We start from the raw sequence: 24563 nt of genomic DNA on the forward strand, positions 1-24563 counted from the left end.
TATTAACTAACTTGAGCTTGTATTAAATTTTCGGCGAAAATGATTGGTGGAATAATCGAGTCGAAGGTTGGAAAGTTGCTTTCAAAACGGCTTCTCCTCGCAAGTGGTGCGTGACCATTAGTGACCAGTGTCAGCAGGAAAATTAACAGCTGGCCTTGTCCATATATCGATTAATAATTGTCAGGATCCAGTTGACCTACAGTGATATTTATTTATTCATACAAAATACTGCCCTGTCTTACAAAATATCGAAGTCAATATAAAACGTAATTTCAAGCCATTTGACTGAATTTACAAACAGTTTCTAAAAGATTATTGTTGAACGAGACATTGAATTAGAAATAACATTGCAAAAGGTACGAGAATAAGTTAGCAGGTTGTGATGGTCTAGTGGCTAAGGCCGTGCCTGAAGTGTGTGAGTTTGGAAGTTCGAACCCTACCATAGCGGTTTTTTTTTTTTTTTAAATATTTATGATATTAGTAAACAACTTTCAGGAAGGGTTTCTGATCATTTGAAGCAGAAATAATGAGGTAAAGCATTTTTTTATCTTGACCGCCGTATGGTGTTCTATTAAAGATAATTAAAGTTACTCTAGACAATGAAACGCTGATTCCAATTATGTGTATGTCTGGGTAGGGTGTAAGAACGGTGTAAAAATTACAAATAATATTATGCCAAAATATCAGGTTTGAAATTCGTAAATTTTGGCTGACGCTATCTCATTTTTAATATGTACTAGGCTTACACATAAAGAAAAACATTGCAAACGTGTTGCATAGAATTTTTTTTTTTTCAAATGACCATAATACTGACGGGCCTACACACATACACCACATAGGCCTAACAGAACAAGAGAGAAAGAAAATCGAAATGCTGCAGGATTCGAACCTTCAACCTCTCGCACTGCAAACCGCAGCGTCAACCACTAGACCACTGTACCATACTCGTATCGTTTGCAATCTTATTTCTCATTCAGGGACTCGATCAACAATAATATTTTAAAACTGCTTTTAAGTTCAGTCAAATGAGGTGATATTACTTTTTATATTGACTTCAATATTTTGTAAGTCAATGCAGTATTTTGCTTGAATAAATAAATGTCACTGGAGTCAACTGGACGATTCTGACGATTATTATTCGATGTAATGACAAGGCCGGCTGCTATCTTGCTAGTGACACTTGTCACTAACGGGTCACGCAAGATTGCGACACGGGGCTGTTTTGAGAGTAACTTTCCAACCTACGACTCGATTATTCCACCAATCGTTTTCGCTGAAAATTTAATACAAGCTAACGTTAGTTAATATCTATCATTAGAGAAAAGCATACGACCGGCGTTTACTCACAGTTGTAGATATAACCATTTTGGTGATCGTGACATGCAATTTTTCTCATTTTCCCGGCCACTTTGGACATGTTCAAGCTTCTTTATTTTCAATATTATTCAACTTTTACTCGTTTTTGTTCTTTGCACAAATGTTTGGTATCTTATCTGTGATCATGGTACGCAATTTAAGCAAAAAACGACCCGTGTCTCCCATTTCTGGAGCTATTTCGCTAAAACATGTTTGCCGGCCAAATTTTCAACATTTAGTTACGTAACCCGTGTTCACCAACCCGTAAAATTTTTCTATCGAACAAAAGAGGTCACGAAGTTGCCGTCGTACTGATAAACGTGAGTAAAGCATTGTCCATGACACCGTCACGGTTCAATAACCAATCGCCCCCGAAAAATCAGGCGGCCTGAGGAAACATCCTGTGAAACTGTCGCCAGTTCAAAATAGCAAACCAACTTGAATAGATTATAATTGTCAATTTTATGTCAAAAACGTGATCAAATTATTGGATTTGTAAAACAAAATTACCAATAGTTTGAGAGTCCCGATGAACTTGATGTACTCGTATACTTACAGTTTCGTGATAGTGTGACCTAGTGTCTTCAGCGAAGTCTTGCCAACATATGAGATGTTGTTGTCAAATAAATACCTTTTGGAATAAATAACGGACTCAATCAATAAACTGACCTGTTAGTTTGGGGATTTCAACGCTGCGTTCACACACACCCCCATACACACCCCCTGCACACACCCCACCCCACCTCCTCCAAATACACACACATAACACCCACAACCCCACTCCCACACACACCCTATCCCCCACACACAACATACGTCCTAAACACAACATATCCTCACACACCCCTACACAATACACATCCTCACATCCCACCACCGGAGTGTTTGCATATCACCGCGGACCTCCGACAGCTTCTGACGAACACCCATCATGCCCCGGACACACCTGAAAAATGCACCATAACCCTTACATTATTATAGTAGGCTTATTATACGATTTCTTTTAAATTCTTATTTGGTTATTCTTTCACAAAACTTATAATATCAGCGATAAATGCCACATTGGTTTTAAACCACCGTTTTAACCAATTTGTTCTCCCATACACAATGGAGGACTTTTTTTAGATGATTCCAGTATTGTGTAAGTTAGAACGTAACAATTGTCGCGTTTCACAATACGATGCGCCGCCAGCGGTTGCTTTTGGCAGTCAAATTTTCGACTCCAGAGTCGACATCGCCGTTCTAGCTGCTATTGAATTTTCACGCGAGTGTGATAATAAAGTGACATAAGAAATAAAACTGGAGTCAAAGACATCATGGAAAGGATCGGGGAAGCAAAATGGAGATGGGCAGGACATGTGGCAAGAAAAAACGACAACAGATGGACAAAAAGAGTCACCGAGTGGCAACCAAGAACAGGAAAGCGTAGAAGAGGAAGGCAAAGACGAAGATGGCGAGATGACTTAACAGCATATAGAGGCACCACATGGGCAAGGGATGCGCAAGACAGACAGAAATGGAAGATTCTTGAAGAGGGCTTCATACTACGTATAGAGGATGAAACAGCCTAGGTGAGGTGAGGTGAGGTGATAATAAAATATGTTGAAAACAGCTTCACGAAGGATTCCCTGTGATCAATAGATAGAAAATGGATCTACTATAGTTGTAAATTGTTGTTTTAGTGTGCATTCGCATGTAACATCATTATAATGACATTTAAACCCACAGTGATGCATGTTCCTGTATTGTATTCGTATTACGCGGGCTTTGGATGTCGACTCATTTCCCATGATGCACTGCGTATTTTGGCCTCGACCCAGCGACCGCTGGAGGCGCATCGTATTGTGAAACGCGAGAATTGAAAATAACTATGTCATAAAGGCTCTAATCTACACTTGTATGGACGGGGCTTTAACGGACCATGCATTGCCAGTAGGCCTATTAGATTGTCTGACACGTGCGCATGCTCTGTATGAATTTGTCACCGCCTATATAGGTTTCCTTTAGTATTTTTTTATATTTTTAATATAAATCTGTCCCTTTTCCCGTTTGTATGTCTGGTGTAATTAAAAATTAGGTTTGAAAAAAACATCACGAAATGTATTTTAAAAAGAACGTACATTAATATGTATGGCCATGTGTCCTGGACTAGCCACCCTTACATCACAAATATTATGCATTTTTACACCAATCGAGTTTCTAATTAGATTATCTCCACAATAATCAGCCCTAAACTAGCAAAAGTATACATTTTTGGAAAGCTGAAGGCATACGCAATTCAAATATACACATTTCAACTCATTATACAGGTTGACCTTCAAGTTATACAGGGTGGAATAAAAAAAGATTAGGATAAAAATTGGGTTACTTAATGCATTGCTTATTACCAACTTGCAGTAATAAACTGGAAGTAAACAACATTCATTTGGTTAGAGGATAGGGGGAGCCCACTGACTTTGGAAGAAACCAAAATCAAAGCTGTTTGGTAATCTCGGAATACATGGTGTCCCAACGTATGTTAGAATTTTTTACAATTTAACATATTGTGAACTGAAACATTTTGCCCCTAATCCATACAGAAAAAGTAAGTCCATATTTAGATTCCTCATCAAATTTCCCTTCAGAAAATCTATACTTTGACTATGGTAGGATAAGTAATTAAAATTTTAGATTATTGAAGACATCCGCATTACTTACTACAGTGTTTAATATGAAAACGGGTAGTAGTCCTGGCCCTAGCTAGAACCCGGCCTACACCGGATAGGGTAGAGATTTTGACACTTGATTTGGGTTATTGGACCTTTGAGGTTAACGAATCACAGAGGTGCTTTTGCGAAAGTGGCTGCGAATTCGAGAATTCCAAGATGGCCGCCGGCGGCCATTTTGAAGATTTTTAATTTTAGTTTTCACTCAATATTCATGTGTAATACATCATTCTATAGGTTTTTGCATACAAGGAATCAATTTCTGACATTATTTTTATGATTGAAGGTCAGTATAACATGTTTACATTCAAAATGGCCGCCAAATGGTTGCCAAAAGATGGGGTTATCATTAAAATGTATTTAGAATTCAATATTTTAACTTATTTGATGTTAAAAATAACCATGGGTTGCTGATATTATGGTCAGTTGTCTACGTCATTTCTATCATCTCCTGGATATGTTTAAAGATCAAAATGGCTGCCAAAATGGCCGCCAAAATCGTCTTTTTTTCATTAAAATGTGTTACAGGAGTATTATGAAGTACCAGATTTACAATGAAATGGTGCCAAACATTGTGTTCTTTTTGTATTCAAAGTATCTCTCTGGTAAAGGGGTAACAATATGACATCAGCATCAATTAATATGATCTCATGGGCATGTAAACATTCAAAATGGCCGCCAAAATGGCTGCAAAAACATGATTTTTTCATTATTTTTATGATTGAAGGTCAGTATAACATGTTTACATTCAAAATGGCCGCCAAATGGTTGCCAAAAGATGGGGTTTTCATTAAAATGTATTTAGAATTCAATATTTTAACTTATTTGATGTTAAAAATAACCATGGGTTGCTGATATTATGGTCAGTTGTCTACGTCATTTCTATCATCTCCTGGATATGTTTAAAAGTCAAAATGGCTGCCAAAATGGCCGCCAAAATCGTCTTTTTCATTAAAATGTGTTACAGGAGTATTATGAAGTACCAGATTTACAATGAAATGGTGCCAAACATTGTGTTCTTTTGTATTCAAAGTATCTCTCTGGTAAAGGGGTAACAATATGACATCAGCATCAATTAATATGATCTCATGGGCATGTAAACATTCAAAATGGCCGCCAAAATGGCTGCAAAAACATGATTTTTTCATTAAAATGATATTTAAAACAGCATTTTAATAGATGTTGTGTTAAATATTTTCATTGAACGCTGATATAATGTTAAAGGAGTATTTCTATCCAAATTTCTTCCTGCTCATGTGTTTTTACATTCATGAAAGAAACCTAAACCCAAATTTTCATGCAAATCGGACATTCAGTTGGCGAATTATGGGCTATAACATATATTTCAATGGTCCATAGGATTGTGTGTGATACTTTCGTTGTCGACAGAATGAAATTCAAAATCGAACATTTCGGCCTGTTTCTCTAGATATAAATTATAAATTTATAAGATAAATTTGCAAGATTCCTTTTGCACATGATCATTATGCACCTAGTAAGGAGACCGGGGCAGGTTGGCCCCTTTTTCCCCACTTATCTGGAGAGCTCAGTTTGTGGGTTAGGAGGCTCTCAATTTGATACTTGAGAGCTGTTTACTCTAGGTAAATGCTAACAAATTTATATGGCTCTGTGACTTATACAAAAGTTATAGTAGTTGTAGGAGAGAGCGAAAAGAAAATTAACCAGGCCGGGGCAGGTTGGCCCACCAAACGGGGCAGGTTGGCCCTCTATGCACAACCGTGTGTTATTGCCATATTTCTTTCCAATAAAACATTCTAAAGTTACAACTGCGGTAAGATATCACCTATCATAGTTCCAAGATAATCAAAAAATAAAATTCATTTTGCGCCATCATGGGTCATTCTTGAGGAAATAGCTAAAATCAAGGAAATAACGTTAACCAATCATCTTATAAAACCCATAACGAAAAACTGAAAGGCTGTGGATAACAATTGTAATTGACTTTTTTTTTTTTTTTTAACTATTCTGAGTGATGAATTACTTTTTATGTACAAATTCCCAATTATAAAGAAATATGATATTGAAATATTGCTATTTCCAGTCAAAAAGTGCTCAAATAGGACAACAATATAGATTTTTTTGTACTATACTCCGCCTTTGAACAATTTTATCCATGGAACTGACTAGTGTTGGTGTGTAAATTGTATTTTGCTTCATTTGACACAAAATGGGTGAAAATGCATAACTCTTGCCCATAAACACAATGGGGGCAACCTGCCCCAGCACAAGTGGGCCAACCTGCCCCATAGCCTATTTTTTGTTTTCCATCAAATTCCGCAAAACAGAAACAGGATGGAAAGCTTTCAACTATATGGCATTTTAAGCAAGACCCATACCTTCCAGCAACTTACAATTTACATAATGTATTATGTGCAACAATAGTGCTTTCTTTCCTTTCTTTTTTCTCCAAAATGACCATGCAAGTAGTTTTAAATTGATAATATTATGTCTCAACAACATGTAATTTATCTGATTTTTTAAGGAAATGGTGCCACATGAGTGCTTTCTTCGAGATCCAAAAATATCTTTGTGGCAGAAGGGTAACGTAAAATATGTCATTCAAAATTATCCCATGGGTAAGTTCAAAGAAATAAAAGTGACTCCCAAAATGGCCACCAAAATATTATTTTTTTCATCAAAATCTGTTACAGCGACACTAGGTATCTGGTTTTCAAGGGGATGGTGCTATAAAAGGAGAGTATTTTCCCACATAATCATTATAGCTTAGCAGGCACAGGAAAACAGCATGGACTTATGGGTAATTGGGCATGTTTAAAATTCAACTTGGCCACCAAAATAATATTTTGATGTTGGGTAACAGTCATTTAAAAGAGTATATTATATTCTTTTAAATGACTGTTACACCAACTTTCAAGATACCAGTTTTTTACAGGAGATGTCATTTTTTTTTTTTCTTGGCATATGGTTAACATTCTGTCGTAAAATGATTCTGCCGACATGCTCGTACCAACGGGACCCCTTATATACTAGGTGCATAATGATCATGTGCAAGAGGAATCTTGCAAATATATTCCCTTTCCAGAGAAACCGGCCAACATGTTCGATTTTGAATTTTATTCTGTCGCCAACGAAAGTATAACACACAATCCTATGGACCATTGAAATATACGGTATGTTATAGTCCATAATTCGCCAACGGAATGTCCGATTTGCATGAAATTTAGGATTTAAGATTCTTTTATGAATGTAAAAACACATGAGCAGGAAGAAATTGGGATAGAAATATCCCTTTAACATTATATCAGCGTTCCATGGAAATATTTAACACAACATCTATTAAAATGCTGTTTTAAATACCATTTTAATGAAAAAATCATGTTTTGCAGCCATTTTGGCGGCCATTTTGAATGTTTACATGCCCATATGAGATAATATTAATTGATGCCTATGTCATATTGTTACCCCTTTACCAGAGGGATACTTTGAATACAAAAGAACACAATGTTTGGCACCATTTCATTGTAAATCTGGTACTTTATAATACTCCTGTAACACATTTTAATGAAAAAAGACTATTTTGGCGGCCATTTTGGCAGCCATTTTGATTTTTAAACATATCCAGGAGATGATAGAAATGACATAGACGACTTATGCTTTGTTGTCACCATAATATCAGCATCCCATGGTTATTTTTAACATCAAATAAGTTAAAATATTGAATTCTAAATGCATTTTAATGAAAACCCCATCTTTTGGCACATTCTCCGATAAAGTGTCCAAAAAGCCAAATCTGTGTCGCCCATAGTTACAAGTCGTATTCAGACTTGTTTCGTCAGAAAGAAATGACTTTTATTAATATAACTGATACTTAGGAGTTGCTTTCTAAAGTGTGTGGGGCTAGAGGTTGTAACATGCCTAGAAAGTATAAAACAATAAAGCTGATTATACATATCCATTGTTTTCCTCCATGTCGCCAGCCAAGGTGCGTTCCGTATAATGTGTCCCTGTTCGCTATACATGCGCGCATAATAATGGATTATAGGTACTTTTCATAGCTGGTATCATGCCCTAATTATAAAGTATAAAACATCACAACGCAGGTTATTAAATTTTTCCAACAGGGCTTTGAGACTATGTCGCCAATATTGTTCACATATACGTTACCATATTTCTAATGGATAGCAATCTGTCAAAATAACTAGCTATATGAATGTTTTCATATGTGATGGATCAAGCAGGCTCCATAGTTATATTATATATGTGGTACATAACACAATGGTTTCAAAGTAAAACAAATCAGGTCTATTAATGGCAAAAAATCCTGACGTTACGTTCATGTCGTCACAGATACGTTACCTAAATTCTACTTCCCCTCGGAAAAAACGCTGTGATAAATGAAGCCAAATACCATACCAGACTTTAGTACATTGGGTGATGACTGATCAAGTATGAGTATTAAGAGGACTTGTCCAGGAAAATAGACTTATTTTTCAAATTTGTGGCAAAACGCAAAATCACAGATTTTCTTCATATTGTGTCAATCAATGATACTTTAGGGTGATGTATCAAAAATAACATTTATAGTGACACCAGCTTTTTGTTGCCATGGAAACGGCTAATTGTTGTTTTCCCCTTAAATTGAGTGATTTTGGCAAAATTATGTGTAAAATTTTCTGTCAATTCGATATCATTCTGGAAGAAAGTTAGAGCGGGTTCATTAAAGTTGGTGAGGGTATAATTTAGGTCAAGGTCTCATCTGTGTTTCAGGACCTAAATGGGAACTGAGGGCCTTTTGATTTGGGAGATACCACTTTTTCTAAGAGGGGTGTTTTTTATTATTTTGAAAAGTACATAGAACCGGTATGGTTGAAACGGCTGTAAGTATCATGCCAACGCTTCCAATTCAACAAACTTTTGTTTCCTGGAAGACTAAAGAATGCTTTAAGAATTTATAGAAAAAATGGTTTGGGGAAACCATCTGTATGCTCACAGTGTTTCTAGAAATTTCCCTATTTTTACGATTTCTTATTTGTCTATTTCGCCTATATTTGTATTTTTAGCAGTGGGAAAATTACAATGTTTGGAGATTGTAAGCCTAATGTATTGCAAATGTAAATAAAAGATTACAGAAATATCAAAATGCTAAAAATACAGTGTTTCTATAGTATTTTGGTTTTAATCATTCATTTTTAGTTCAAGAAACATTAGTTCAGGGATAATCTTACTAGTAGAGAACAATTTTGCATAACAAAGTATTTTGGTAGCATTTGACAATTTATAAAATATTAATGAATAAAAATTTCTCCAAAAAAGCAGTGTTTCTATTTTAAAAATTGGAAAATTGCGTTTTAAGTGTTTTATCTTTATAATTAAATATTATTATTATTATCGTTATTGTTGTTGTTGTTGTTGTTGTTGTTGTTGTTGTTGTTGTTGTTGTTGTTGTTGTTGGTTGTTGTTGTTGTTGTGGTGGTGGTGGTGGTGGTGGTGCTATTATTATTATTATTATTATTATTATCATTATTATTACATTAATTGAATTCGGGAGAAAAAAATCAGTTACTTTTACCAAAAGAAATAACGTACTAAACATTGCAAAGAGAGCAAACAGTTAATACCAGTATACACTTTTTGCCAAATGACGAATTTGGCTTTCTATACTCTGCAAATTGGGCTATAGGCTTTTTTTAATGTTGATAGAATGTTGGCGGGAGTTAGAGAGCAGAGAAAATACATACTCCTGTCCTGAAGCAAATTGCGTGAAAATGCATGCGTCATTAGAACGTGTGGAAGCTCATTTAAAAACAGAGTTTTATCACTAAAATGAGAACAAAGGATGGATCTACGACAAGCTTAGGTCGTTTGGGCACATGCACATGCGTTTCTTATGACGGATAAAAAATGTTAGGAGAGGGGTTGTTTTTCGTAGGTAGAGAATTGGTATTTAATGCAAATCTAATTAAATAAATGGTCAAAATGTTGAAAATGTGCACATTTTCAGAATTCACCATTTAAATTTAATAGGGCATTTCTCTTGATGTAAATGTCACAGAGCACTCAAACCTTGATTGTTTTACTCAAAACATTTTATATTTCAGGAAAATTATAACAAAATTTGATTTTATGAACATTCGGTAGCCTATCCTTGAAGGGAGCACACCACTATCAATGCGCCATTTGTGTAACCCTAATGAGTTCCGGTAAAATACAAACACTTTTTGAGGTATTTGGGCTGCCCTTTAGACTAATAATCAGAGGGAGTAGCGAATTATAGCTCAAATAAAGTGTAATGCCTATGCATGAATTTGAGTTTTCATAATTTTTATGAATTTTTATAATTATCGAGAAAATAGGTCCGCGAAATAAAAACTAGGCAGAAACAGGTTTGAAGTCTTGAGAGCATATCAAAAACAGTGAGGGCGCTCTTTAATGCCTCGTACCTGATAAGCGAGGTGGAACTTCAGGCTACCCATAGGCCTACATTGAAACATATGTAAACTTTCATCGACTGGTTGTCATAAAATATCTCAAAAGGTACTCAAAAGGCCTGAAAACGAGCAAAGAAGACCAGCATTTGTACACATATTTCAAGGGGGAATTAAGCCCATGAGAATCTGAATATAGAACTTTCAACTGTAGATATTGTAAATACAAATTTACAATCCAAATATTATTGTAATAATGTCAATTTTAGTTGTATGCAGCTATTCATGACAAGTCAATATCAAAGTACGGTTTATTATTAGTTCATCATGAACACCATCAGCGTTGCAAGCATGCGTTGAACTTTTACAGATGTAGTACATTTTTTGCCAAAAAATGGCAACACTTACATGCGGAATGGCAACTCTGCTATTTTTTATATTGATACATTATACAAACTACACTAACCTATTGTACACGATAATAGTACAATTTTATACAAGTATTCTATGTGAGAACCAGCTTTATTATGCACCTAAATTCATTTACAAAATTCAAAGTATACAACATTTTCTGGCAACACCTCTTTTACCACATGATTTTCCCCAAACTAATTTGTTCCATTTTCAATGTAACAATGTTCCATCAAGTCAACCCTAAAATGACAAATCAAATAAAGCGTTACCATACGGGTTATGAAGCCCAGAAGTTAGGCCTAAATGGGAATATTCAAAATTATCAAAAACACCCCTATTTAAAATAAATGGTATAGCCCAATTCTGAACCCACTCTAATTTGTTATGCAATGTATTTGCTACTAAGCCTTCCATCTATATTGGAAAAATTATAAGAAAATATTGAGAAATTTTATGTGTGAGGTACAGTTACTCCAATAAAAGGGTATTTTACTGCTCGAAAGTGTGATAATTGGTTAAAGATGCTAATAATGAAAAAAATGTCCGTTACTATGGCAACAAGATATAAATTGTCAAAATAAAACCACCAGTGTTTATATGAGACAAAGGCCTCTTACCACTCAACTTATAAGGAAAATCTATTTTTGGCCGTTGCCACCCAAAAGTCGAATTTCCTGGACAATGCCTCTTAAGTCGGTAAGTTTTTACACTTGCACGATTAAGACAAAAGTGTGAAAGGGCTTCACAGATACGTTACCACTGATACGTTACCACCAATGCGTACAAGTAATATTGCTCAAAAATGAAGTATTGTTGAAAAATCACCCATGCATTGTTTTGTGCTCTGAAACTATTAAAGTTTACGATTCTGAATGATTTTCATGAATTCTTCGTGGTTGGAATTTTGCAATTACCGAGACCAAACTTGGACGCTTTATCGGAGAATGAGCCTTTTGGCAACCATTCGGCGGCCATTTTGAATGTAAACATGTTATACTGACCTTCAATCATAAAAATAATGTCAGAAATTGATTCCTTGTATGCAAAAACCTATAGAATGATGTATTACACATGAATATTGAGTGAAAACTAAAATTTAAAATTTTCAAAATGGCCGCCGGCGGCCATCTTGGATTTCTCGAATTCGCAGCCGCTTTCGCAAAAGCACCTCCGTGATTCTTTAACCTCAAAGGTCCAATAACCCAAATCAAGTGTCAAAATCTCTACCCTATCCGGTGTAGGCCGGGTTCTAGCTAGGGCCTGGACTATAGGTTTTTATGGAAAATTTTGTATTTTCTAGACTAAACCAATCATAAATGATTAAAAACAATTAATAGAATTGTTTAGCTGTAAGGTCATGAGTCTTTTAGGTGCTAAATAGAGTCAAAGTCCACTTTACAGCCTTTACAGAAGCAGATTATGCACTAAAAATATCAATCCCATAGAGTTTGTGTGTACCACATCCCCACCTCCACATCCCCCACCTCCGCCACCCTGCCCATTCTGAATTCTATGAAACACATTGTCAGTATTAAAACGTCTAACAGAATTCTTTTTACAGGGTTGAAAGTGCATTTTATTTAGCAATAAAACGAGACCACAAGCATGACAATGACTTCTTGCTTGGCAGAGATATCATCATTTAATTTGAGTCGAATTTGGGAAAATGTAACATCGCCACCTTTTTTGAGTGGCGAGTTCAAGACGCACGACCGTATGAAAAAGCGGTAGTTTTTACTTGGGATGGACCTGGCACACCGTCGACGTCCTATACGATAAATATAAATTTAATACTCCGTTGGTGAGCGACGGGCGAGTGGTAGTGAGCGACAGGCGAGTGGTATTTCACTGAACGCAAGAAAAGGAGTTCTATCTGATTGGCTAGCAATCGATCGCTTAGGTCGCTCAGTAGTCAACTACAAACTCATGCATTCAATTCGATTGAAATCGATTATTCTATTATTGACGAAGATAAAGAGCGTGATAGTGTGTCAATAATGTACATTGTATTGCACCTGGTTTTACCAGCATTCCTTTATAAAATAATTTTCTCAAAGAGTTGAATATTATCAAAATTTTTACTCAGGATTTCAAATTTTTTATTTGCAAATTGCAGTTAAACATATTCACAGCAAAATACCGGTCCTCACTAATTAGTACATTTAATTTCCAGTTAGTACATTTAAACGAAACCTGTGATTTACGTGACAACAAATAAAATTTTCTTACAATAGAAATATCATATGGGATACTGATATGGTAGGCCGCAACCGCCACAACGTGGAGCTGCTACGCGTAGCTGACTTTTTGTTCCGTGGAGCCAAATTGACCAATCATGTTAGAGTTTTTCATTACTCGGAGGTAAAACTGACCAATCAAGTACGACTTACTCATTACGTGAAGCGAATTTAGTCATTAAGAATTTGCCAGACGAGCTTCACGTAGTTGCAAGATATCCTCGGTCAAAAAGTAATTTATGAAAAGTACGAACCGACTTATTATTAAGGTTGGTCTGAACCCTGGAATTATGAAAACTTTCGGGCCTCATAACTGCTAAATTATTAGTCTAAACAATATAAAAGTATACATTTTTAGAATGGAAATGGCTTGATGAATTCATCTGTGAGGTCCAATTTGGGCCAAAATGCTCATTTTTAGAGAAAATCCCAAAAAACGGGTTTTTTGGCCCAAATTTTTTCGTGCAACGTAACAAAAAAATTGTTTGGCCAAAAAATTTTTTATTAATTTTTAAAAACTAGATAAAAATATCTAGGGACCGTTTTTTCATTTTTTTGAATTTTGACCAACTTCACCAAAAATATTTGAAATTTGGGCGAAAATCATGCTTTTTTATGATTTTTTTGAAAATTTTGCATTTTTTGACCATTTTGGTGCAAATTTCTCAAAGTTGGTCAAAATTCAAAAAAATAAAAAAACGGTCCCTAGATATTTTTATCTAGTTTTTAAAAATTAATAAAAAAAAATTCACAGTAGACAAACAAACAAACACGCCACACACATGGCACATGCATGCAAGGTAACATTGATCAAACAATGGTATTGATCCTGTACTACAACTGTTTGTGGTTTATTTACATTCGATTCATTTAAAATCCACATAGTAAACATTAATTTTGGCAAGAGTTTTCTCTCTGGAACGATGATGCATCAACTGGCTCCGCGTAATGAAAAGATCTAACATGATTGGTCAATTTAGCTCCGCGAAGCGAAAAGTAAGCTACGCGTAGCAGCTCCACGTTGTGGCGGTTACGGCCAGCCATATACTGATCATGCGAAAATCGTAAAACATAGAATAGAAACAGTGTGGCCGGCTCTCAAAATCTCAAATTGTATGCATAGCCTGAGTCGCACGGCCTATCTCGAACAAAATAGCTCAAAATCACCATGCGTAGTTGTTGAAAAACGTGAGGATTTATCGTACTACCACGGGAATTTGTAACACGAAGATATAGGGATGATGACGGTGTGCCTGGCTATAATATGGTTTTAAATGCCGCAGATTACAGTACGGTCATTACGAACGGTCGCCCCCATTCCTGGCCGCGTAATTTTTTTTCTGCAACCATAACGGGACGCAAAATTTTATTAAATCCTAATCCTAACCCTAACACTTACCCTAACCCTAATCGTAACCCTAACCCTAATCCTAACCCTAACCCTTTCCTATGTGTTCCTATGGGTTATAACAGGTGGATCCTCGTTTTTGTCGAGAAAAAGGCAACACAACCAAAGCAAACATTCCCACCCCACACACCCACCCCAAGTACCATCAACTATACTCAAGTACAACCACACATTACAAAAATACATGCAATAATGAAATTATCACAACTCTATTTGACACGTAAACATTACTTACACGTTTTCCAATTTGGGCAAATGTGTTATAGTCGGTATTTCTGTAAGTCTATTGTGAAACAATAATCTGTCATAAAAGATAAAAAGATAAAAGATAAAAAAAATAATCAACACAGTTTCAAATCAACTTTAAGTCGTCGAAGTAACTAATAATAATAATAATAATAATAATAATAATAATAATAATAATAATAATAATAATAATAATAATAATAATAATAATAATAATAATAATAATAATAATAATAATAATAATAATAATAATAATGTAAATAATAAACCGCACTTATTAAGCCCCTGTAACCCAAACAGGGTCTCAAGGCGCTTTACAAACTAATCATGAAAACCACAATCTTAAAACTACAAAATACTGCATAAGAATACGGTATACAAAATACTACAAATTTTCAGAAAAGAAAGAGAAATACTGAAGCGACCAATTGCGCCAGACCACGGCGCCCACGCAGAAAGAAAACAGAGAGTGCACCACGGAATAACAGGAACCCTCACTCCAGCATCTCTATTACACATTCAAACTATGAGGATTAAAACGACTCATAATAGTCCGGCTGCAAACACCATATTTTGGGGTTAGATGGTTTTGCCAGTTAAAGTTTTTTTTTTTTGCTGGTTATTGATCTTTGAGTGGTGTAGAATAAGATTCTAGGGGGTGTAAAATTGTCACCCTTGGGCAATCCGAGATATTCAAAATGGCCGATTCGTAACTCTGAAATAGCATTGAAATGGTGTTTTAGTGACAAATGGTATCATACTAAATAATTATAGTGTTTTGGGCAGTTAAAGTTAGTTTTTTTGCTGATAAATGATCTTTGAGTGGTGTAGAATAAGATTCTAAGGGGTGTGAAATTGTCACCATTGGGCAATCCGAGCTATTCAAAATGGCCGACACGTAACTCTTAAATAGCATTCAAATGATTTTTTTAGTAACAAAACAAATAATTATAGCGTATTTAGTGCGCATTGATGGTAGTGTGGGCTCAATATGTAATATATGCACGTAGATTATGAATTGACACGCTTCAGTGATCCCAAAATAATTGCCACGATGGCGTCCCGTGAGTTGTGTAATGTATGCTCATAATAGGTCACTGTCTTTTCTTAACACATTGATTGGTTTGCATAACATATCATACTCTTACGTTTCTTGTTATTTAATTTAATCTTTTAAAATTTGTATTTAAAATCATTACATGTGTATATATTGTCATCATGAAATATGTTCTTAAACACAAATACCTGCGAATTGTAGGTATAATTGTATGACACTCTTTCAAAATACACTTTCAAGGAGTGTGAAGATATAATGATTGCTGTTCCAAGGGAGTAACTTGAGTAATAGCTATGGACTAAGGTTGAGTTTTGAAAATGACAAACTGGCCTATATTATACAGCGAGAAAACATTCCAACGTGCGCAGAAAAAAGACAGCATATTTTCTTCAGTAATTTTTTAAAAATTGAAACAGTATGTATTTGTTTCATTTTATCTTCACATACCGATACGGGAACGAATGTAATAAGGCTCATCGTTGCTCTCTGAACAATGGGCCAGCACGTATGCAAACAATCATCAAGCAAGATTATGAGTATGATTTGTATGACAGCTTATGTCAGCCTGAAAAATACTAATGTGGGGAAGTGTAAACTCCAAAAGATTCAAAGCATCCAGACAGATGGAAGCTTGCATATATGTACATATCTACACATGAACGTTATGCCAAAATGGCAAATGAAATCAAAGAACGTTTAGAAATCTCTGTGAGTAATCTTCACGCGATGGGAATTAGGCATCACAGAGATCCTGTGACTCAAGGAAGAACAGATGATTGTGTAGATGTCCTATCTGGTGATAAGAGTCGCATTTGGAAACCTGCTGAATTGTATCAGGAATGCTGCACACATTTGGAAATCACATTAACCATGTTAACTCGTGCTGATCGTAGGTGAGTCAATGAAGAACTCCAAACAAACTTTGCCGAAGAGCTTCTAGTTCTTTCATCACAAAGTTATTCTAGTTTTTATCGTCTTCCGTTGCAACTTTAACGCACGTGAAAGGTGAAGTTATAATGAAACTGTTATAGGCAGTAGCATCCAAAGAGTAGCCAAACAGGTAGTACAAAAGTGCAAAGACATTCGCATTGTAAAGTCACACTACAATATCCCTATCGACGAGGATTTGTCTGCATATTCAGTATCTGACATGCTACGATTTCCTCGACGAAGTTGAAGAAGTCCTTGTCAGCTTTACTGATAGGCAACAAAGTCCTCAAAAAAAATTTCGGCTGCAGTTGCAGGCGCTGTTGATATTAGTCGTCACGGAATTGAAGGCGCTCAGCTCAGGAAGGATTGGTACAAGTTGGGCAGATAATTTCGATACAGATATCAGTTCAGATATCACCAAATGGAAAGCTGTTAACCCCGAGCTGTCACTCAATACACTCCCTGCAAAAAGTCTTCCAAAATGTGATATATTTCTACCTTTCATTTAGGTGGTGGCCATCTTGGAATTTTTATGCGAAGAAGTAAACTGTCAAACTGGATCTTCTTAATTGTAGGGTGTACATTAATTATTGTAAGAAACAAAATCTGGCAAAAGAACTTTACCTTGAAACTAATGGTTTTTGCTCATGACGTTTAACAGCGGCCATTTTGAATTGCGAGAGTGTCATGTTTAAAACTGTATATAGTTTATATTTAAAGCATCCAAAAGGAAAATAATGTACACAAAATACTTTAAGTTATCATTTATTATGGTACCGCTAGTGAATAACCGAGCTTAATTTTATTATCTATAGCGGCCATCTTGAATATTTCTAATTGCCCAAGGGTTACCATTTTACATCCCTCAAAATCTTATTTTGTACCACTGAAAGAGTAATAATCAGCAAAGAAAACAACTTTGACTGGCAAAACCATCTAACCTTGCTCTGCCACCGGACTATAACATTAAAAATAAATTAAGTAGTGAAATACATAAAAACAGGATTTAGACACAGAGCCAGCTTTGAGCAAATTGTACCGAAGCTGAAATTTGATGACACGCAAAAATTGGCAATCACTGTTTTAAAACCGTCAATTCATGAGGCAAGCCTGACATGCTTAAGCAATGTAATCCATTCTCTATGAGCCCCTTGGGTACGCCACAATCCAATGGGATCAGATCAGATAGCATAGAGCAATAGCTACGTCCTACTTGCGATTATCAAGATACGACGCAAACCAGTGTAGTGCGGTATCGCCGATTCCGTATCGTTCCTCGAGGCGCGTAATCAATATTTGATGGTCTATAGGTGTAGAATGCGGTCGAGAAATCGAGCAGAACCAGTACTGCCTCATCACCCTGATCTGTGGTCTGAAGGAGATCATTGCACACACGGAGAAGTGCAGTTTCTGTGTTACATCTATCACGGCAGGCATGATTGTTTGTTGCATTGAAGACCATTATCTTACAGGAAAGTTTGAAACTGGCTCACACCGATGCGTTCAACCAGCTTTAAGTCAAACCAGAAATTTGATATAGGACGATAGTTTGTCATATCATCGCAATCTAGAGAAGACTTCTTGATAAGAGACTTGACACGAGCCACCTTACAGGCAACCGGGAAGTAACCAGAAGATAGAGAACTATTGACGATCTTTGTTATGACAGGCAGAAGATAATCAATCAAGAACATGAACAGCGAGATTGGCAGCGGATCGAGGGAACAAGATGATTTGGACGGCTACATCAAAATTTCACGGACATAATCCTCGGAAACTTCCTGGAATTGCAAGAGAGAGCAATCACACTTGTCAGCTACATTAACAGATGAGGCAGAGACAGAAGCGTTGTCAAGAGATGTTCTTATCTTCTGAATCTTCTGATCAAAGAACTTGACAAATTCATTTGCAAGATCTAAAGAAGATTCATTTGACGGTAGCACCGTTGGACATTGAGCGACACACAATTTGTCGAAGACACTAAACAGTTGTTTCTGATCGCAGTTTGATATGACTGACTTGTGGTATTTTGTTTTGTCACTACCAAGAAGTTTCTTAATAGTCGCAGCAGCTTTCCCCGGCGCCTCTGTGCAAAATACAGGGGGCGCGGCGCCTCTGTGCAAAAATTAGGGAGGGGGGCTTCCCCCGAAGTCCGCGCCTGCCCAATGTGTTCCACTTTCTTTCACAAGAACGCTTCTTCCTGTTTGCATTTCAAAGGCTGCCATCATACCAAGGAGCATGGGGTCGGCATGGTCGGAGGGTAATCTCACGATTTTTCTCGGGAGCACGTTTATCCAGAATCGTGCGCAAGACAGTATGATATTGTTCAGAAAGTGCGTCAAGATCATCAAGATCATCAGCAGGTGTCAATATCAGTGGTGAGTGTATAACATCATCACGAAGAGCGCAAAGATCAATGTCCTCTAGCTGTCGGTGACATTTTGCATTTTAGCTCAATAAAGAGTTTGACAACACAGAAAAAAGGACTACGAACAAAATACTAAGGTTTTGTTAATGGCATTAAGCATTGACAGAATAGCGTTGAACTCTATCAAGAAGTACGGAAGTAACTAAGGGCCATGTGTGTTCGCTTTATACGCAAGAAGTCAGGATCTTGTGATCACAAATCCCGACTTCTTGTGTTCCTGACTCAGCCAGTTTGAAATAAAGAGATAGTAAAGATATAAAAATAAAGAAATAGTTAAGACAACTCAGGATCTCAAGAACTCATGAAATTTGTTCAATTTTCACGGCGTTAGTATTTTAATTGTAAGCCCATCCACTTTAGTTATCTCGAGATCCTGTTTTCATGACTTAAAGTCAGGAACTCGTGAACTCAAGCCACGCTTGAGTTCACGACTTCCTGACTTTGAACTCAGGAACACAAGAACTCAAGCGCCGCTTGAGTTCACGACTTCCTGACTTTGAACTCAGGAAGTCACGAACACAAGCGCGGCTTGTGTTCACGACTTCCTGACTTTGCCTGGAATTTATGCTAGCGCCACCATTTGTTTTTAAATAGATGCATTTAGGCTCTCTCAGCTGGGAGGTGACACCGAACCAGAATTACAAGTATCGAGTCAGCCTGTATCTAATATCGCCTAACCATAAAAGAAGATGTATCAAACAGGTTACGCCAATGACTTTGTGTGTTTGTTTAAACGGTCGCTCCGTGTGGAGACACGCTTGGGTCCTGATGGGACCAGGCTCAAACAAAATGCTCAAGCCAGGCTTAAAAGCCTATTTAAGCATGCTGGCCTGTATGAAAAGAGAAGTGAGAAATCGAGTGAATTTTTTATAGCAGAAGGGGGGCACTCAACTTTGTAACTGACGGTATGTGCCTGTCAATAGGCCCCCTCTTTTGAAGTCGACTATACCCGATGACCCCCTTTTTTTTTAGTTGCAGCTACCCAATGACCCCTTTTTTTGGTTGCGGTTACCCAATGACCGCTAGATTTTCTAGAATAGCATCAACAAAATAATGCCAAAACTTTCAAATTTTGCTCCATATTTTTTTAAATTATGCCTAAACTTTCAAAATTTTGCTCCACTTTTTTTCAAAATTTTCTACCCGATGACCCATTTTTTGAAATCTTATACTCAATGACCCCCTTTTTCAAATCATTATACGGTTATACCCAATGACCCCCTTTTTGATTTTGTTTGTACCCAACGCTTTGTATGCCCTATGCCGGTAGGCACATAGGCCTTACCCGTCACTTCTAAAGTTGAGACGCTCCGGAAGATTTTGAATATTGAGGTAGGGTGGGTGGAGGTTACTGGTCTGCTCCGAGGGTTGATGGGATTCCTTCTTTTTTAATGCATATTAGGCCTACGCTATTTTAGGAATTGTCGGCCTATGAAGTTATGATTTTACCCTTAATATTATAAATTTTATCTTAAAATTATGAATTTTGTCCTAATTTATGAATTTTATCCTAAAGTTATGAATTTTATCCTAAAACCATGAATTTTATCCTAAAATTATGAATTTTACCCTGAAATTAGGAATGAATTTTTCCCTGAAATTTAATAGGAATTTTATCTCAGATTATACTTGTTAAATTATTGTGCAGACTGGAAGGTTCTGTTCAGCTCTTTTTCGCAGAGAAAATTTGTAGCATCAACCTGGCCTGAGCCTGAGGGTCAAGGAGCTTCAAGGTTTCCTCCCCAGCCAACCTCGAAGCTGCAGGCTAGTATGAGGAACTGGTATGGTCGATGGCATTGTATATGTGTGATATAATACTTGAGTAGATTTTTACATAATAAGCCTATAGCCTACCCGGATCATCATTCTTCACGACGAATCATGTATTGTAACTTTAGCCCAAATATCCTGATACCGGCAGTGCCATGTGTCATCACTTATGATAACATAATGTACAATTAGAGCTAATTATATGCTATACATTACAGAGTGCATCGATGTACTAGTACGTTTGTTGGGTACTAATGCGTAGTTTTTGTGCTAATTTTATTTAAAAATATTTGATATCAATCCACTATAGTTGCAAGATCCACTTATAAGTGGTATCCGAGTATATGACAAGTTTAGTTCGGTGTCACCTACCAGCTGAGAGAGTCTAAATGTATGCATATAATATTAAATGATGGCGCCAGCAACACACGTGCTAAAATCAGAAACTCACGAACTCAAGCCGTGCTTGAGTTCTTGTGTTCGTGACTTCCTGAGTTCAAAGTCAGGAAGTCGTGAACTCAAGCGGCGCTTGAGTTCTTGTGTTCCTGAGTTCAAAGTCAGGAAGTCGTGAACTCAAGCGCGGCTTGTGTTCACGAGTTCCTGACTTTAAAGTCGTGAAGTCAGGATCTCAAGCTCGGCTTGTGTTCACGAGTTACTGACTTTAAAGTCATGAACTCAAGAACTCAAGCGCGGCTTGAGTTCACGAGTTCCTGACTTTAAAGTCATGAAGTCAGGATCTCGTGATCCTGTGTTTCTGACTTGAAGTCAGGAAGTCAGGAACTCAAGCGTGGCTTGAGTTCACGAGTTCCTGACTTTAAGTCAAGAAAATAGGATCTCGAGATAACTAAAGCGGATGGGCTTACAATTAAAATACTAACGCCATGAAAATTGAACAGATTTCATGAGTTCTTGAGATCCTTAGTTGTCTTAACTATTTCTATATTTTTATATCTTTACTATCTCTTTATTTCAAACTGGCTAAGTCAGGAACACAAGCAGTCGGGATTTGTAATCACAAGATCCTGACTTCTTGTGTTACAAAGCGAACCCACATGGCCCTTAGTTACTTCCGTAAAGAAGAGATAAAATAAATGCATTAACGATAACGATGTACTGATGTTCGTGTTACTAGACTTTCCTTATCTCGAGAAATGATGAGATCTAGGGTATGTCCTTTGATGTGCGTAGGTCCTATACTGACGAAGACTCGCCGCTTCAAGAATGTCAAGCATGTGTAGAGCATCACGGTCACTGTCATCATCCATATGAAAATTAAAATCTCCAGCAAATAAAACGCGACATTGGACGATGGCAATTGTCTCCAGTAACGTGGCGAACTCGCTAAATATGTTGAAGTTTTCAATTTAAGACCGATATTCAACTTCATTATAACCAAAATTACTCAGTGGTTGGCCCTATTTGTGCAAATTTGTGCGTCCTCCGCGCGCAATTGTTTCAAAAATGGGGGGGCATTGTGTATCTTTAGCCCTGTGCACCACGACCACTAGCTACGCGACAGCACGGACATAATTCATGATCCCTACCCCCTCCAGAAAAAATTACAGCTCCTAATTGCACTTCGAATTACTGGAACACTCATGATTAGAACAAATATTGCTATTGTCTTTGAACAAAATGTTAATTAGATACAGTATACGATGAAAAATGCAACTTACAACGATCTAAGATGTTCTAATCCTGCGAAGACACCGGGTGATAAATGTTTGAGGTTGTTGCCGAACAGGTAAAGAATAACTATCGTTGGTGAAGATTTCAAGAAGTTGTTTGGCAAATCCTCGAGGCGGTTTCTAGATAAGTCCCTTGATAATAAGAAAACATCATAATGTTGACAGATAAATTCATCAAAATTATGTATTCCTTTAAAGTTATTTTTCCTGAAATATTCGATATCAAACAGCCTACAAATCTAGTGATTTGTTTTTGGTTTTTTTTAAAGACCGAAGTATTTTTTAAGAAAAAAATTTATTAATATTTACAGTTGAGTAACGATCCTTGTATTGTCAAATAGTCCTTCTGGTAGATGTTTCAACTCGCAGTGGCGTATTTTACTGCGGATGGAAATTAAATCAAGCAAATCAATTGAAACACAAGAAATGTCTTTAAACAAGAAATGTCTTTAAAAAGACAACGCCTCCAAGATACCAGTGGGCACCTTTCGTTATTAGTTAAGGAGATACTTCAAATGCTAAAAATATAGATTTTTTCTGATTACTGATTACAAGACTGATTTGTTTTTAGAATCGGATATTCGGTTACCAAAATATGGCATGTCAAAATGGCGCGAAACCAAGAAGTTGGCAACAACTTTCTTTTATTTTTGTTATGCAATGTTGTCAGGTAATTTTCTAATTATATATGCAAGAATTATGCAAAGTAAAATTTTCAGATACAAAATAAGATATAAACCCATGGATGCCTTTGGCAAATTGCCATTTGCATAATTAATTAGGGCCATAATCAACTTTTCTAATAAGTGGCCCTAATTATTTATGCAAATTGAAATTTGCCAAAACGCAACCGTAATTTTGTAGTATCGTGTGTGTTCTACCTACCATGCCTCAGTACCAAAGGTCTTTTATTTGTATCTGAAAACTTTACTTTGCATAATTCATGCATGTAATTAGAAAATCATCTGGCAACTGGACTTGTCAAAAATATAGAAAATAAAAAGAAAGTTGTGGCCAATTTTTTGTTTTGGATTTGCGCCATTTTGACAGGCCATATCTCAAGAACCGAATGTTCGATTGAAACAAAATGTTCAGTTTTGTAATCTACAGGGCAAGAGCTTTAGCATATATTTAAATGAAAAGAAAATCTAAATTTGTGCATTAGCCAATAGGGTCACGGTCACCTTAAGCCATCTTGCAATCCTGCAGATAATTCTGATGTATTAAATAAGACCTTCAAACTTTCAGATATGAAGAGTTCCAGATGCAGATTCTGTTTTTGAAGTTGTTTTATTATTTTTTAAATATAGGCCTAATTGTATCAAGAGGCATTTCTTGTGGCTTTTTGACTGAAAATTGCGATTGTAACGTTTCAGAATAACGAATTTTCGTATCAGATTCTTTTATGCTTTTTTATTATATTTTGTATTCAGGACTGGCTCCGTATTTCCCTTTCCATGTGAGGCTGCCATTTTGTTTATATTGGCAACCTACAACGGTTGATGGCTGTAAGCTCGAGAATATTCTAATGCATAATTCATGAACTTGAAAGACCACGCCAGTGGCGCCACTTGCTAGGTGTTTCTAGAATCCTTATAGAATAAGATTAATTTTAATGCTAATTTATTGCACGTGATTACCTTTTTGAACATTCAATTTAGGGTAATGGCGATAGGCGAATTTATGTATGGCGCAGAGAAGCGGGCACTTGCTACCGCTCTCAATATTGGGCGGAAATTAGAGTACTAGTCAGATTATAAATTTGTCACGCATATTGGACAATCGGCCTACATGCCGCGCAATAGTGCGGCATTTTAGGTGCCAATTCGAAAACATACTGCCACTCGGAGGCAGAAAAAGACAATGCCTCCAAGATACCAACAGGCACCTTTTGTTATTAGTTAAGCAGATACTTAG

The 24563-nt window shown here is 36.5% G+C and overlaps 1 protein-coding gene across 1 annotated transcript in view; it reads right to left on the minus strand.

Moving 5' to 3' along the window:
• LOC140169823 (uncharacterized) overlaps nt 1–24563 on the minus strand; it is a 57846-nt gene that overhangs the window by 14890 nt on the left and 18393 nt on the right. The window contains exons 9-12 of the mRNA XM_072193125.1: nt 22956–23027; nt 22635–22778; nt 14763–14828; nt 1913–1987 (exon numbers count right to left, since the gene is read on the minus strand). Coding sequence (XP_072049226.1) covers nt 1913–1987; nt 14763–14828; nt 22635–22778; nt 22956–23027 — 357 coding nt within the window. The remainder of the gene's footprint in view (nt 1–1912; nt 1988–14762; nt 14829–22634; nt 22779–22955; nt 23028–24563) is intronic.

The sequence above is a fragment of the Amphiura filiformis genome, chromosome 14 (assembly GCF_039555335.1).
Source record: "Amphiura filiformis chromosome 14, Afil_fr2py, whole genome shotgun sequence".
NCBI lineage: Eukaryota > Metazoa > Echinodermata > Ophiuroidea > Amphilepidida > Amphiuridae > Amphiura > Amphiura filiformis.